This window comes from Quercus suber, unplaced genomic scaffold (assembly GCF_002906115.3).
Source record: "Quercus suber isolate HL8 unplaced genomic scaffold, Cork oak 2.0 scaffold_252, whole genome shotgun sequence".
Classification (NCBI taxonomy): Eukaryota; Viridiplantae; Streptophyta; class Magnoliopsida; order Fagales; family Fagaceae; genus Quercus; species Quercus suber.
This window is the reverse complement of record NW_027069708.1, coordinates 430914-447021: the sequence shown is the minus strand read 5'-3', so window position 1 is coordinate 447021 and position 16108 is coordinate 430914. Positions and strand designations below refer to the sequence as shown.

Here is a 16108-nt window from a genome sequence, read left to right as displayed (position 1 = left end):
ATATATATATATATTACATTTGTTAGTTTGAACTAATGGATTACTTAGAGCACAAAAGAGAAGGAAAAGAGAGCTTTATGGTAGTTAAACTAGACATGAGCAAGGCTTATGATAGGGTGGAATGGGTGTTTATTGAGAAAGTAATGGAGCGAATGAGATTTCATGAAAAATGGATAAGAATGATCATGCAATGTATATCTACTGTGTCATATTCTATCCTTATAAATAGTGTTGCTTTATAGATGTATCAAGCCTACTCGGGATATCCGTCAAGGTGATCCCTTGTCTCCTTATTTGTTTTTGTTATGTACAGAGTAGGGCTGTCCATGGGTCGGGTTTGTGCCCAACCCGGAACCAACTCGTCGGAATCGGGTGGGAAAAAAAATGCACTCGCCACCGACTCGTTGGAGTAATCGGATCGGTCGGTTCAGACCATCAATGGGTGGCAGGCGGGTCGGTCGGAGTCCTAGATCATAGGAGACGGCGAGAAAATGGTGAAAAAAACACAGATTCGGTGAATAAACCCAGATTCCGGCGATAAATTTCCAGAATCTGGCAATAATTTTCTAGAATCTGGCAAAAATTCTCAGATTTCGGCGATATTTCCCTTAGATCTGGTGAGATTTCACCAGATCCAGCAAAAATCTCATCAAATACGGTGAGATTTTTGCTGAATTTGGTGAAATCTCACCGGATCTAAGGGAAATATCGTCGGAATCTGAGATTTTTCGCCGGATTTTGGAAAATTATTGCCAGATTCTGGAAATTTATCGCCGGGATCTGGAAACATTCGGTCGGTTTGGGTTTTTCGGGTTTTAAGGGAGAAAAACTGAAACCGACCCGCCGAAATTAGTTTATAGTGGTGAAGATTCGCCGCCGACCCGCCGGAGCAGTCGGGTCGGCCAGATTTGGGTCAGTTCTGGTCAGTTTTTGGGATGGGTCAAGTTACCGGATCAATTTGGACAGCCCTAGTGCAGAGGGCTTTTCATCCATGATTTGTCAAGCCGCCAGGTGGCAAATGCTAAGTGGTGTTTTGATATGTAAATGTTGTCCAATGGTGACCCACTTGTTTTTTGCGGATGTCAGCCTCCTATTTTGTAAGGCTAGTTCCCAAGAATGTCAGAAGTTGGTTGAAATTCTTAAACTCTATGAAGATGCTTCAGGCCAAAAAATTAATGTTGATAAATCTTCTATTTTTTTTTTCCAGCCATAATACCCATCAGCAGCTGAGAATGGAAGTGTTGAACATTCTTGGGCCTATGCAAGGGTCTTGGCACAATAAATATCTTGGGCTGCCCACACTTATAGGAAAAAAAAAAAGATTTGTCTTGAATTTTGGGTCTTAGTTAATTTGTGAAATTGATTTATTTTGATATTTTGAAACTTAATTTTTATTAAATTATATTCTTCATTGAATAATAAGTTATAGTATATATAAAAGAAAGTAATATCCCAACATTTTGACCAACTTATTCCACTCAACATCCATTAAAAAGTTGTGAAAAATTACATAAGTCGATAGTGTGGTAAATAAAATTTAAAACTTCTATGTTTACCTTACATCTTTCAAGTCTATCATAACCCCCAATCAGGTGTGCCTTTGTCTTTGTGTTAGAATTGTTTCCCTCTCTCCCTTATGTTTCTGTTTGTTTCAAAATTAAAGAAAAAAAAAAGGGGTTGGTTTTGAGTTTTGCGTTGAGCCGATTTAAAGAACAGATATCATGGGCTGCTGGATTGGGTTGATCCAAAGATGAAAAAAATATCGCAAGCCCAAACCCAAACCCAAAGCAGCAAACCCCTACATAGGGTTTTGACATATCTCTCTCTCTCTCTCTACTGTCACTCTCACCGTCTCCCTAGTATCTTCTACCATGGCGATTCTGTCTCGCTCTCTCCCCAAAACCCTATCTTTCCTCTCCCGCTCTCTCTCCACCTCCACCACCGCCACCACAACCTTCGCCACCGCCACCTCCTCTCGCTCTACCCTCTCTCTCCTCCGCCCCCTCGCCGCAGCTGGCGTCGCCCTCCGCCGTCTATCCCCGGCTTCTTCTGCGCTTCGAGGCTTGGCGACTCGTGCGACTTCTTCATCGCTCAACGACCCAAACCCCAACTGGTCGAACCGGCCACCCAAGGAGACGATCTTGCTCGATGGCTGCGATTTCGAGCACTGGCTCGTCGTCGTGGAGAAGCCTGAGGGTGACCCCACCAGAGACGAGATCATTGATAGCTATATCAAAACCCTAGCCAAGGTTGTCGGAAGGTAATCTCCCTTTTCCCCATTTCCCCCATAAACCCTTGCTAGGGTTTAATATTTTTACTGATTTAGGGGTTTCGAAAAACAATACAAAAAAGTAGAAGATAATTTTGAGCTCTGTTTGGTACAGAAATGTGGATTTACATTGAAAAAAAAGTCCTAGAAATGATTGTTTGATTGATTCTTAGAAAAAAAGAAAAAGATTTTTAGGTTGTGTCTTTAAGTGGTTGTATGATTGTTAGTCAGACACAAGTTGATTCTTGGTGTTTTGATCAATGAGAATACTATGTATCTAGTTTCTGAAACAAGTCTCTACATTTTATATTTTGTGACAGTTTGGCTTTGTGGTAGGAAGTAGAGCCTTTATGATATACTAACAGGCTTTTTAGTGTTTTGAGTGTTTGGCAAATTACAGTGAGTAGTGCTTTAAAGCATGAACAGTGGACTGTGGAGTTATAAATTATAGCGAATTGTGCTTCAAAAGTTCCAAATTTAAGCTTGCTTTAGTGTTATTTTTTAGTGGGTTTCTCTACACCTTTTTTCTCCAAAAAAGAGCTTTTAAAGTTTGGGTACAAACAGGCAGGCTCTATGTAAACATCCATTGAAGGGTTTTATTTTTTTGGTTGAGTTGGTACTTGGTGGAAAATGTTGATAATTTCTCAAGTATATTAGGCCAATGAGCTCTAGCTCAAATAACATTTTATCCTCGTCCAAGAATGGGTGGAGGGTGAGGTCACAGAGTCATAGAATCAAAACCCTACTTAAAAATGAAAAGAAAAGAAAAAATATGAAATAACTTAAGTGGGACATTGTTTTAAATTTAAGACACCTAAATGAGTGGATATAATTCATTGTTATGTGTTGTATATGTCTTACAGTGAGGAAGAAGCAAGGATGAAGATATACTCCGTTTCGACACGATGCTACTATGCATTTGGGGCTCTTGTATCTGAAGAACTTTCGTACAAGATCAAAGGTTGATCATCTTCAAAATTGCTTTGCTTTTGCTGTTGCTTAAGAATTTTTAATGTTCATTATTATGTTTGGTAGCTGGAAATTCTCATGTGTTTTCTTTTTGAATGTTTCAGAATTGCCAGGAGTCAGATGGGTTCTTCCTGATTCATATTTGGATGTTAAGAACAAAGATTATGGAGGTCAGTGAGTGCACTTTTTTATCATTTGGCATTATCAAAATTTCAAAAGGAACTCATATTATTGTCTGTAGTGAAATATATGAACGATAATTTCCTTGCCCTTTGAATTTGATTGAATCAACTTGCTGTTATTGCAAGTTTTTTTTTTTTTCCCTAATTTTAAGAATCCAACTTACTTCATTGGCCCAGTTCTCAAGATTTTAAAATCTTGTCCATTTCTTCTGTCTATGTGACTAGGTCTGTCTTTTCTTTTCTTTTTTTTCCCTGGACAAGTGACTAGAACAGTGTCTTTTGAATTCTATCCATGTTTTATTGAAGGACACATCTAATAATGTAAAATATTTTGTTGGTTGTTGACTACCATCTCTGTTAGGACCATGAGAGAGAAAAATGCAAAGTAGGTTTTGCATAAATTTTCGGTTGTGCTTTACATAAAACTTGATTTTCTGCTGACTGGTCTTTGCTTTGATTTTTGCAGGTGAACCTTTCATCAATGGGCAAGCACTTCCTTATGACCCTAAGTACCACGAGGAATGGATACGAAACAATGCTCGAGCAAATGAGAGAAATAGGCGCAATGATAGACCTCGTAACTTTGATAGATCAAGAAATTTTGACAGGAGGAGGGAAAACGTGCAGAACCGAGATTTTCAAAATAGGCCTCCTATGCAGAATCCAGGGCCTGCTGTGGCTGGAACGCCTGATTTTCAAAACAGGCCTCCTATGTCTAATCAGACTATGCAGAATCCAGGGCCCAATATGGCTGGAGGGCCTCCCAACAACATGGGAATGCCTCCCCCCAACAACATGGGAATGCCTCCCCCCAACATGTCTGGAATACCCCCAAACAACAATATGAGTGGAGTCCCTCAGAACAGCTTCAGCAATATCCCACCTAACAACAATATGGGCGGCAATAACTATAATGGGATGCCACCCAACATGTCGCCCAACAACTATAATGGGATGCCGCCAAACAACTATAATGGGATGCCGCCAAACAACATGGGAGGAGTGCCACCAAACAACATGGGAGGAGGGCCCCCAAATAACATGGGAGGAGTGCCACCAAACAACATGGGAGGAGTACCCCCAAACAACATGGGAGGAGGACCCCCTAATCCAGGATGGTCCAATAACATGCCTAACAGAGAATACCAGAATAGCTACCCTCCAAACATGGGGCCTGGTGGAAACCCTTACTCATCTTGAAATTTGCCCAGAAGAGAGATATGCCCAAGCCCCCAAGCTGAGTCTTGTTGGCATGCTGTAGATAAGTAAGAAGGCTTCTGATGTTGTCTAGGGTTTTGCTATTATGTTCATGGTTTGGAAGATACTAGAGTATGTTACTTAAATGTCATTTCATTGGCACGGTACTGCTTAGAGACCATGTCTGTTCAATTGAATATTATTACAAGTTCAAAGGTAGATCTGATGAGTTACATCTTGTTTTGATAACCTGCTCTTTCTTGTCCGATTGAACATTATTCTATTTCATTTGTCATTGCCTTTGTTTCCTTTGGATTATAAGTTACTCATATTTTATAGTGTATGGGTCGTTCTAATTGGTTTTTCAGTCTGTTTTTTCTTTGTTTTGGCCTTAGTTAATTCCGTCGTTAGATTCTACAGTATTCTTAATGTTGAGAACATTATAAATTAGAAGGGGTCTGTGTGGTGCACTCTTAGCAAGTTTGCTTACTCTCTTATAAGAAATATAGATGTCAAAGATGGCTGGACCCTTGCAGCTTTGATTTTAAAAAATTTCATTCCCCTGGCAATGATGTTGCTTTCACTAACTGTGAAAAAGGTTTTTTAAATTTTTCGTCGAGAGGCGCTCAGTTTAGTGGTTGTTGATAAATATACGATCTTATTTGCATTTTTGGCGCTTGGCAGATAAAGGTGTTGAATTGAAAGTTTCAACTACCTAAAGGTTAGAAAGATTACAAATATTTGCTTAAAACTACTTTTGCCCAAGAGAGATATGGCTGTAAACCGCATAAATTTATAAATGATAAATATATGTGGTGCTGTGCCGGATATTAATCGAGTGGAGCCAAGTTGAATGGTGAATGAGAGTTTGGCTTGAGAAAAATAATAAAATGTTAATATTCCACTTGAGCTGGAGTTGAGCGCACATAAATGTTTCGTAGTTGAGCTTGCCAAAAATTTGAGTAATTTGAGTAGCTTGAGCTGGGGTTGATTTATTTAGTCAAGCCACGCTCCAGTTGAATCTCAAATCCAATATCAAGTTTTTGAGATTGAGCTCATGCACAGCACAAGAACCAACAAATACCTAGTTTTAAAGATAAATATATCAAGCACATAATCTAAAAACCTTAGAAATCGAGATTTAGTGGTTAGTGAGAAATACGTGATCTTATTACCAATTTTCGTAACAAGTCCACCCTAGTCCCTAGTGGTGCAGTGCTTACCTAGAACTACTTGCCCAAGAGGGTGGTTTGCATGACTCTAAGTTGAGCTTAGTTAGCAAATAATAGCGAATGATAGAGTTTGACTTGTAAAGAAGAATGAAAAGTTCATATCCTAAGTTCCTACTGAAGCTTGTCAAAAATTCAAGTATCTTGCACTTAGATTGATTTATTAGTCAAGCTAAGTTCGATTTATGTAATACAATTCTTGGTTGAATCTTTGACCAATAGATTTGCTAGTTAGGCATTCACAATGGAAATGGTAAATGCCATATGTTGCCTCTATTTAGCATTTGTCTATAAAAAACCTCCACCATCCAAAATTGTAAAAACTTAGAATTGTAAAAAATTTTATAATCCTGTTATAATGCCATCCTACTTTTATGATGGCCCTGTAGCAACTTGTATCCTATTTATACTATATTTTATATGCCTCATTCTCTGAGTTCTTTCTCTGTGTCCATCTTCTCTCCAAAACTAGAAATGCTCCAAGCTTGTCTCTTTAGTCTTCTCTCTTTGTGTCCATCTTCTCTCTTCGTATCCATGGTAGGTTATTTTCAAGTGTGGGCATGGGCCGGCATAGGTCAAGTGGCAGCATGGGTCTTGTGGCTTGGATTTGGCGGCGTGGGCGTGGGTTTGGTGGTGTTATCAGTTGGTGCTAATTGACAACCTAGGTTTCTAATTGGTAGTGTGGGTTTTTGACCGGCAGCTTGGGTTTGCTGATTGGTGGTTGGGGTTTGGGTTTGTTCATGGTGGAGAGAGAGAGAGAGACGAGGGAGGAAGGAAGAGAGAAAAAAAATTAGAGAGAAGAGATTATTTTTTTGGTTATATATTTTAGTGGATAGAATATATTATTTTAATGAATAGAATAGAAAAATAAAAATTGAGATATTGGGTTGTAAAATAGTATGGTATAATTGATAAAATAGCTTTTTGAGATTGTAAAATAAGCTAAGATACAATTTCCCATTGTGAATACTCAATTGCTTTAAGTAATTTGGGTTTTGGTAAAAGCTGAAAGCTAAAAGAAAATAAACTTATACCAGTTTGGAACATAATTTGAGCTTAGTTAACTAAAGTAGATGGAAGGATAAATGAATAATAGTATTGATTTAAAAAAGAAGAAGTAAAAACTGATAATATAAAGGGTGATTAAGAATCTAGGAAGCAGCTTGTATCCAGTGCCAATGATCACTAAACACGTTGCGATATAGACACATATTCAAGATTAGATATGTGCCTATATTCTAACGGGTCCAATGATCACTAGCCATTGAATAGAAGCCTAACGCTCTTACTCAAGAATCTAATAGCACAACTAGTTAATACATTTTATAGGATTCAAATTTTCTTCTCCTAATTATTGATGTGTGTGCCCGCAGCTTTTTGTACCTTTTTTTTTTCCCAGCTTTATTGCAGTCAATTTTATGTCTTCTTTTTTTCTTTTTGTTCAATTTTTTAATCAAATGAAACCATGCAACGTTAATAAGGACCGTACGGTGCTTGTAACATCCCCATACATACATACATACATATATATATATATATATATATATATAGAGTTGAGAGGAGGGAGAATTCCAGATTCCAGAACTCTCTAGCCCTCTCGCCCGAGTTCAAATATTTTGTCTCATTAATTGTGCTTCATTTCATGCTTTACCAATAAAACTTAGACAACTAGTCTATTTCATTAAATGAGATAACTTTGACTTTAATAAGAGAAGTTAGTTGTCTTATTTAATAAAAAAAATTAATTATCTAAATTTTATTGGTAGAACATGAAGTCAAGCACAATTAATTAGACAGAGGATTTGGACTCCGCCCGCCCCCTATCTTTGCCTTCTTTGTCAAACAGTAAAAAACGTTGGATGCACAATAACAAAGTACTATCTGACTCATATCTGAAACAAGACGCAACAACAACAAAAAGTCTCACACTTCTCCCTCCGAGTCCCTCGTACTACCAAAAAAAAAGAAGAAGATGGAGCTGAGTTACAGAACCATCATATCTCTACTACTCTTGGTCCTTTCTTCATCAATAACAATAACAAACGCTGAAGATTTAGAAGACCCATCATCATCATCATCAATCATCTCAAGATTCCAACGCTACCTTCAAATCAACACTGCTCAGCCAACCCCCAACTACGAAGAATCAACCCAATTCATTCTCTCTCAAGCCAAATCTCTCTCCCTCGAAGCCCAAACCTTCCAGTTCGTCCCATCCAAGCCTTTCATCCTCCTCAAATGGCCAGGCTCCAATCCCAACCTCCCTTCCATCCTCCTAAACTCTCACACCGATGTCGTTCCAGTCGAGCACGAAAAGTGGTCCCACCCTCCCTTCGGGGCCCACCTCGATTCACTCGGTAATATATACGCCAGAGGCTCCCAGGATATGAAGTGTGTTGGCATGCAATACCTTGAGGCCATTCGAAAGTTGAAGGCTTCTGGCTTTCAACCACTTCGCTCTGTTTACCTGTCTTTTGTACCTGACGAGGAGATTGGTGGCCATGATGGTGTCGAAAAGTTCGTCGACTCCGATGTTTTCACCAATATGAACCTGGGGATTGTACTTGACGAAGGTGTTTTTTATTATTATTTAGTTTTTATAAACTATCAGTTGTTTCAAAGTAGGACTAACTGTTCTGATATCATGACAAAATATAAGTTGCCACGAAAGCGTGGTTAGGTAACGATGAATTTAATCATTTGGCTTTTTAAGATTTTTCTATATGTGATTTGATTGGGTAAAAATTAAGCACAGTTCTTTAGGTGCTAATTTAATTATGTGGTTATGTCGACCAATGAATAACATGGTTGATTTAAATGTTCTTCCGAAGTTTCCAATAAAATCATGTAGTTGAATTCAATTAAGGAATCTAAGTTACAACACATAAAGGAATAGTAATTTGTTTTGTCTGGTTTCATTTAGTATTTGGTGTTGTTTAAGATTTGCCTGTAGATGATTTAATTAGTGTACAATAATTTAGTTCTCTAGGTGCTGTAATTTAGGTTCTTTAATTAAATTCAAAATGCGGTTGCATTGATTGATGAATCACATGGTTGAATTTAATTGTCCTTAGAAAAGATGATTCTGCTTTCGTTGCATTTGTCCATACAAAATGTAGGGAATGGTACCTCAGTTTTGCGCAATTTTGCTTTGGTACTTGATGGTGTTTAAGATTTTTCTGTAGATGATTGTTACTTTGTTTGTACCATGTTAATTAGTTAAGGCGTAATGTAATGTTGGAAACAGGGTTGGCTTCCCCAAGTGAGGATTACAGGGTGTTTTATGCTGAGAGGAGTCCCTGTTGGCTAGTGATTAAGGCTACTGGACAGCCAGGCCATGGTGCTAAGTTGTATGACAATAGTGCTATGGAGAATCTATTCAAAAGCATTGAGAGTGTGAGAAGGTTCCGGGCTTCGCAGTTTGATTTGGTGAAGGCTGGTTTGAAGGCCGAGGGTGAGGTTGTTTCAATTAATATGGCGTTTTTGAAGGCCGGCACGCCATCTCCAACTGTATGTTAGAATTCATGTTGTTTAATTGAGAATTCATGTTATTTAAAATTTGGATTATTGTGAGGACTTAAAAATTCTTGTTAATATTCATGGCCAACATTTGGTTACATGAGAGTTTCAAGTGTGCAAACGACTTTCTTGTGCAATATGCTTGACTGACATATGAATCCAACTGCCACTGCCTATATTCTGGTTGGCAATTTTCATCATAAATATTCCCTATGTGGGACTTGTGAAAGTTGTTTGCTCTATGAGCATTATATCACTTGTGTGTGGGACTACATAGTTCTGTTGAGTTGAAATCACACCCATCATTAGAGATCTAAACTACATAATACCAGTGAGTTTGTGACATCTGAGACATATATAATGATGGGAGTTGTTACATGAAGACCCTAACCCATAAGCCTGAGTCCTTGGAAATGGAATGTGCCCAAGGTGAGGTGTCAGCCTCAGGACATAGGGCACCATCCTCACTTGACAAACACCCTAATTCTCACTAATTTACAAAAAATTTTGTTGGAATTATCTGTAATATAAATGGTTTAGAATATTGGTTGAACATATTTGTTTTCCCTTACTCTTATCATCATAACAGTGATGTATGTTATTTACAATCTAAAACATGCAAGTTTCCCCCTTTTTGTCTATCAGGGGTTTGTCATGAATTTGCAGCCATCTGAAGCGCAAGCAGGTTTTGATATTCGGGTGCCACCAACTGCTGATCCAGAATCTTTGGAGAGACGAATTGCAGAAGAATGGGCTCCTGCCTCACGTAATATGACATTTGAGGTCATACTTCACTCATTAAAACTTTATAGTTCTGATCCATATTAGTATGGGAAGAAAGAGACAGTTTTTGGTAATCACTTGCAAGCTTAAATAAATTTTGGCATAAGAGTGTAGGAAATGACAAATTATTTAAGACTATGTTTACAGGATGTGACCGATTACTTTGTCTTCTATTTTCATTTCTTCTTTGGAATTTGTTTTGGTTACAAGATCTTTAGAAAAGGAAATAAGAAATTAAGTTTGAACTCTTAAAGAGAATCCATATCATTTATTTAACCTTGCATGAAAATATATCTACAATAATTGGCATCTCAAGGAAAACAGAAAAATGAAAGGGAAGAAAATACAGTAATATTTTGATAGTTAGTATATGGCAGGCAACAACCATGGATCCTTTTCTGAATATTTTGACAGGTACTCTGTAAAATTAGGATATGGATTAGGGATCATTAGTTGCAAAGGGTGGAATTTAAACAAAACAAATATGGTGTCAGTTGTAACATAGAATAAGTTTTATGCTGTAGTGTATGGTTGCTGTGTTTAATTGCTGGTTCTTGCTGCATGATATAATGTGTGCAGACATCAACATGATAATGAGGGTCATTAATTTAGGAAGTTATGGATTGTTGTTGTGTATCCCCGCTCCCCCCGAGTGCACATCTATATCAGTTTCTCTAAATGTATTTGTAGCTTGGGCAGTTCAAGCAGAAGGCTAATGTGCATGATAAGTTTGGGAAGCCACTGCTCACTGCGACTGACAGTTCTAACCCCTGGTGGGACTTACTAGAAGAAGCTGTCAGAAAAGCTAATGGAAAACTTGGTAAACCAGAGATCTTTCCTGCTGCAACAGATTCTCGCTACTTCCGGGAACTAGGCTTTCCAGCCATTGGCTTCTCCCCTATGGCAAGCACTCCTATCCTTCTCCATGATCATAACGAGGTGAGTTTCTTATTCAAACTACCTATTCATCATATGAATATAAAATACTTGCTTATTGCATGTTTACGTGGGCCATGGGTCTTCCTTTTCAATATGCTTGCATATATGTAAAATGTTTCATGATTATATTAATATTTGTGTGTGTATGAACACTTCATCTTTAAACCTGCATGAACCGAGCCAAACCATGTTTTGAGTATTCGAGATTTGTTCTTTTGTCTTTGTTTGATTTTAATTTTCAATATTGAGTGGACTCTGGAGCATGTGCCACACTTGAGTTTATCACCAATAGATTACATATGTAAGCTGGTTCTTTAATCTTTCAATATGCAAAATACAAGCATGTAACTATCATATTTTCCATCCTATTGCAGTTTCTAAACCAAGATGAGTACTTGAAAGGAGTTGATGTCTATGTGTCAATAATCAACGCTTATGCATCTTATGTTGAGCATACAAGAAAGGAAGGCTCCAAAGATGAGTTGTAAGGGAGCAGCAGGGAGTCATTCTTTATTCTCAAAACAAAAATATTTGATATGAGTTTCTGCTTCATTTTATATAATGGGAGGTGAGATGTCCCAGTGATGCATTAATAAGTAGAGAAGCAGAGAGTTTGACTACCATTTATGCTCAAAAATACTGATTGGTAACATTACACGCTTGATGTTTGACAAATGAATGCGATTTTAGTGCAATTTATCATTGTATACCTTTGTCATATTGCATTTAGCATTCTTTCTATTGAATTGAACAAAACATGTCAAATTAATACATGTACATCTGATTGCTCCTGAACATGGCTTTAGAAAGTTGCATTGTTGCTGGTCTGCATCTGTACCCAAAATTCATTGTGATCATATCGTTGTGCTGCCGTGCTGCAATGCTGCTTATTGCTTCTCACATTTGTGATTTAAGGTCTTATGCAGCTTTTGCAAAATGACTGTCTTGATTATGCAGTTTGCCTGGGAGCTGAGCAATTTTCTGGTCTCTTTACACCCCATTCTATTGACAACCAGCAGATGCAAGCAGCAAAAGCTATACTCTTCATTTTCTATTACCAATAATCCCCACAAGAGCATACCCCATCCTGAAAATGATGGTACCGAATGGGATCTCTAATCACTATAGTCCGCTGTTCCATCTTTGTTAACAGTTTTGCAAAGATATGACAGTCTCCGCAAATCCGAATGTTTTTCCTGATCCTGATAGTCTTCCCCCTTGACATGCTGATCATACCAAAGACAATTGCCAGTTTCTCACTGTGGTATCGAAGTGAGTCTTCGCTCTGTTCACCCTCGAGATCTTGCAAGACAAAATTAGTGTCTGGAACATAACCCAGCCCCATCAGTCTATGAATCAACTGGTTTAGGTGACTGTTGATCTCATCTATTTGTGGATGTGAGTTATCTCCTAAAATAAAAGCATGTATCTTTTTGTTCACTTCAATCCAGCTACACCCTGGTTCTTTCCTGACTCCTTTAGCTTTCATGGTCCTCCTAACTTCTGCAACCTCATCCCACCTTTGAGAATTGGCATATATATTAGATAACAATATATAGGTTCCTGCATCTTCAGGGTCCAGTTTTAAAATTTGTTTGGCAGCAAATATAGCTAGATCCACATTTCGGTGAACCCTGCATGCACCCAGCAAAGCTCTCCATGTCACAGCATCTGGTTCAAATCCCATTTCATGAATTAACTTAATTGCTCGATCAAGCTTCCCAGCCCTTCCAAGTAGATCAATAATGCAACCATAATGCTCTCTTCCTGGATCGATCCCAAAAAGTTTCTTCATCGATTGAAAGTAGTGCCACCCATCTTCTACAAGCCCAGCATGGCTACAGGCAAACAGAACCCCAAGAATTGTAATGTAGTTAGGTTTTGCCCCATAATCTTTCATGGATTGAAACAAGTTTAGTGCCTCTCGGCTGAAACCGTTTTGGGCTAACCCTGCAATCATGGTGCTCCAAGAGATTACATCCTTCTCCAACATCCTAGTAAACACGAAGTTTGCATCTTTCAAACTGCCACACTTGCAATACATATCCAGAAGTGCATTGTTAAGGATTAGATCTTGATCAAACTTTATTACATGAACATGGACCTGTCTGCCCAATTCTAGAAGTGCTAACCCAGTACAGGCTCTCAAGACACTAGTTAGTGTCGACTGATCAGGTGGAAAACCAGCTCTCTTCATTCTCTTATACAGGTTCAAAGCTTCATCACCATCACTGTTTTGAGCAAATCCCCCTATGATAGAATTCCAAACAACCAAATCTCCAGTCACCATCTCATTGAAAACACCTAGTGCATTTTGCAACTCACCCAATTTTGAGTATATATCAATAAGAGCACTCCGAACAAAGACATCGGATTCTAAACCAGCTTTGATAATACTACAATGCAGCTGTGTAAGACTTAATAACCCATCACAAGCTCTCAAAACTGAAGAGTAAGTGAACATATTAGGCATGACACCTTCTCTAAGCATCAGTATCAAATACTTGAGTGCCTTGGCATTGAGCTTAGCATTAGTGTAAGCTGAAATCATCGTTGTCCATGAAACAACGTTTCTTTCAGGCATTTGGTCGAACAGTTCTTGAGCTTGATCCAAGAGGTTAAATTTCACGTACATGTTGAGAAGAATGTTGATAAGAAAGGTTTTTGGCTGGTGCCTGTTAGAGAAGACATGGTTATGAACAAGCTTAGCCTCATTGACAGCCCCGCGAGCCAAGCAACACTTGATGAGCTCGGAGTAAGTGATAGAATCGGCCCAGATGCCGTGTCTTTGCATAGCGTCCATGGCCTTCATGGCTCGTGGGAGGTCTCTTTGATAGCAGAAGTTGGTGAACTCATCGAGCAGAGACGAGGAGGAGGAGGAGGCTCGCACATTGCGCGAACCAATGGAGACGAGAGAGAGTGAACGCGAAAGCGAACGCGAAGGTGATGCAGATGCTATGCTTTTGAGCTTTGAAATGGCTTTCATGGCATGGCTGAATGTTCTAGACAACTGAAAATCTAAATTTATCCATATTTGAGGTTCCTAAAGGCACCGTATTGGTTTGGTCAAGTGTTGTTTTTTTGTTGAGCTAAAACGGTTTGTTTTGTATGAAAAAAAGGATGGGAGGAGAAGAGGGTTATTTCAGCTATTATTCGAATCAAAGTCTGGTTTGTGATTAGAAACTAAGCTAAATTAGTATGCCAAACTTATAAGTAGAGGCATTAAAAGTGGAGTCAAGCACCGAAAATGAATTTGTTACAGGAAATGGCTCTGCCGAAATCAGAATGAGACGTGGAGGAATATGTTTCTCGCCTATCTCAAGCGTAAAACTGCTGCAACCTATCTCGGAAAACTTGTTACACTTGAGAATTTGAATAGGGCCTTCATTTTATAAGTGTCCATTTGGTATGATTAATTTTATTAATTTATTTTACTATTCAGATTATATTTTTTTACTATTCATGAGTTTCACTATACTATTTCAGCTAATTTTTATCTTTATTTACAGTACTTTCATAAAAAAAGTTTTCAGTTTCAATAAAATAAGCGGATTCTAAACAGACTCTAAATCTTCATTTCTCTTTTGTCAAGACCATGTTAGGTAGAGCCAAAGCTATGAACATCATACCCAGCGAAGAAAAATATCGTCTCTCTTAGAAAAAAGGTTGAAATGAGATGGGAAATCAAGTTGAGATAAGATGCGACGAGAGTTAAATTTGATTAGGGTTTTGGGAATTGGGAATGAGAGCAACAAGTGGTGGATTCCTAAATTGTATGCTTATATATGGGTTATGGTTTGAGTTAATGGCAATTACTAAATTGACATAACGCTAAAAATGTTAAGGATTGAATTGACATAATTGAAAAGTTAATTAGTAAATTAATATATGATATAAAGGATAAGGACCAACTTTATAATTTACTTTAAATTTAAACAATCAAATGAATTATATAAAGATTTACATTTTTTAGTGTTTTCGACAGAGACATTCGTAGTTCAATTTATTTATACTTCTTAGTGTTTTCAATTGATGTAGGGTTATATAAAGATTTTTTTTTTTTTTCACCCAAAATCATTCCCTATTATTATTTTTGTTTAAAATTTTTTTGTCATGCCCTTATGTGACAAAAAAAAAACAAAAACAAAAACAAAATAATAATAAATATTGAGAGACAAAAAGAAAGCCCAAAGGCCAGGTCCATAGAACCAAAGCAAAACAAAAGGTCCATGTTCATTATTCACTCACGTCTCTCTGCTTCATTCAGCCTTGCTTTGTTTAAAACACCCAAAAAAAGAAGACAACTTTGAGGAAGAAAAGAGAGCAAAGTGAGTCAGTCAGGTTTTGAAATGGTTTGATTGATTGACACACAAACGAAACTGTGTGTATGGGCAAAGCAAAGCAAAGCAAACCAAATTTGATTGAAAAATAATTCGAGAGAGAGAGAGAGAGAGAGAGATGTCTCTTAGAATAAAGACGGTGGTAGATAAGTTTGTGGAGGAGCTAAAAGAAGCACTGGATGCAGATATTCAAGACAGAATCATGAAGGAAAGAGTTTTCCCTATTTCCCATTTTTCTGTTTACTTTAAGGCTTTCCATTACTATCATAACTAATTCATGCTTAACCATTCAAAAAGTTCTTGTTTTGACAATCAAGTAGCTTCCTTTTTTGCTGTTTTTTTAATTTTGATTTTCCCTCTTGTTTGAATTAATGTAAAAAAGTAGCCTCCATGTGCTCATATTCTGTGTGGGAAATGGGAAAGTAACACTTATGTAGGCACAACTCCAAACCATAAGTTGTTTATTACTGATTAGAAAGGTTCCTTGATAGATACTGTATAAGAGACTGAAGCTTTCTGTTATTAGTTATGGGTAGTTGACACTGTCCAGGTAGTTAGTACCAGCTTGTAGCTGAGATCAGAGGGATAAATAAGAATTGTACATGTATGAGAAATCAATCAAGCAATAAGACTGAAGTCAGTTCCTTTCCTCCTTCTTTATGGTTTCTCTTCTCAACTTCT

General features: G+C 37.8%; 3 protein-coding genes across 4 annotated transcripts; 2 read left to right on the top strand and 1 right to left on the bottom strand.

Moving 5' to 3' along the window:
• The first annotated feature begins 1818 nt into the window (after nt 1-1818).
• Nucleotides 1819-4866, top strand: LOC112003004 (multiple organellar RNA editing factor 8, chloroplastic/mitochondrial). Its single transcript, XM_024035178.2, has 4 exons — nt 1819-2260; nt 3133-3230; nt 3343-3408; nt 3887-4866. The coding sequence occupies exons 1-4, from the start codon at nt 1872-1874 to the stop codon at nt 4618-4620; spliced, it is 1287 nt and encodes a 428-aa protein (XP_023890946.1). The 5' UTR covers nt 1819-1871; the 3' UTR covers nt 4621-4866.
• A 2845-nt stretch (nt 4867-7711) lies between these two features.
• LOC112003024 (uncharacterized) lies at nt 7712-11794 on the top strand. Of its 2 annotated transcripts, none has more exons than XM_024035196.2 (5): nt 7712-8419; nt 9094-9356; nt 10011-10148; nt 10839-11087; nt 11462-11794. In XM_024035196.2, exons 1-5 carry the CDS (start codon nt 7819-7821, stop codon nt 11573-11575), a joined length of 1365 nt encoding a protein of 454 aa, XP_023890964.2. In that variant the 5' UTR covers nt 7712-7818; the 3' UTR covers nt 11576-11794. The 2 variants fall into 2 exon arrangements, with proteins under 2 accessions (XP_023890964.2, XP_023890972.2); XM_024035204.2 differs by having other exon boundaries at nt 7713-8419; nt 10848-11087.
• A 95-nt stretch (nt 11795-11889) lies between these two features.
• Nucleotides 11890-14530, bottom strand: LOC112003016 (pentatricopeptide repeat-containing protein At2g03880, mitochondrial). Its single transcript, XM_024035187.2, has one exon. The coding sequence runs from the start codon at nt 14071-14073 to the stop codon at nt 12142-12144; it is 1932 nt and encodes a 643-aa protein (XP_023890955.2). The 5' UTR covers nt 14074-14530; the 3' UTR covers nt 11890-12141.
• Nucleotides 14531-16108: the final 1578 nt, after the last annotated feature.

Coding starts and splice junctions, on each gene's coding strand:
- LOC112003004 (XM_024035178.2), top strand. CDS start 1,872: ATGGCGATTCTGTCTCGCTCTCTCCCCAAAACCCTATCTTTCCTCTCC. Junction 2,261..3,132: donor CTAGCCAAGGTTGTCGGAAG/GTAATCTCCCTT, acceptor TATGTCTTACAG/TGAGGAAGAAGCAAGGATGA. Junction 3,231..3,342: donor ACTTTCGTACAAGATCAAAG/GTTGATCATCTT, acceptor TGAATGTTTCAG/AATTGCCAGGAGTCAGATGG.
- LOC112003016 (XM_024035187.2), bottom strand. CDS start 14,073: ATGAAAGCCATTTCAAAGCTCAAAAGCATAGCATCTGCATCACCTTCG.
- LOC112003024 (XM_024035196.2), top strand. CDS start 7,819: ATGGAGCTGAGTTACAGAACCATCATATCTCTACTACTCTTGGTCCTT. Junction 8,420..9,093: donor GGGGATTGTACTTGACGAAG/GTGTTTTTTATT, acceptor TGTTGGAAACAG/GGTTGGCTTCCCCAAGTGAG. Junction 9,357..10,010: donor CCGGCACGCCATCTCCAACT/GTATGTTAGAAT, acceptor TTTGTCTATCAG/GGGTTTGTCATGAATTTGCA.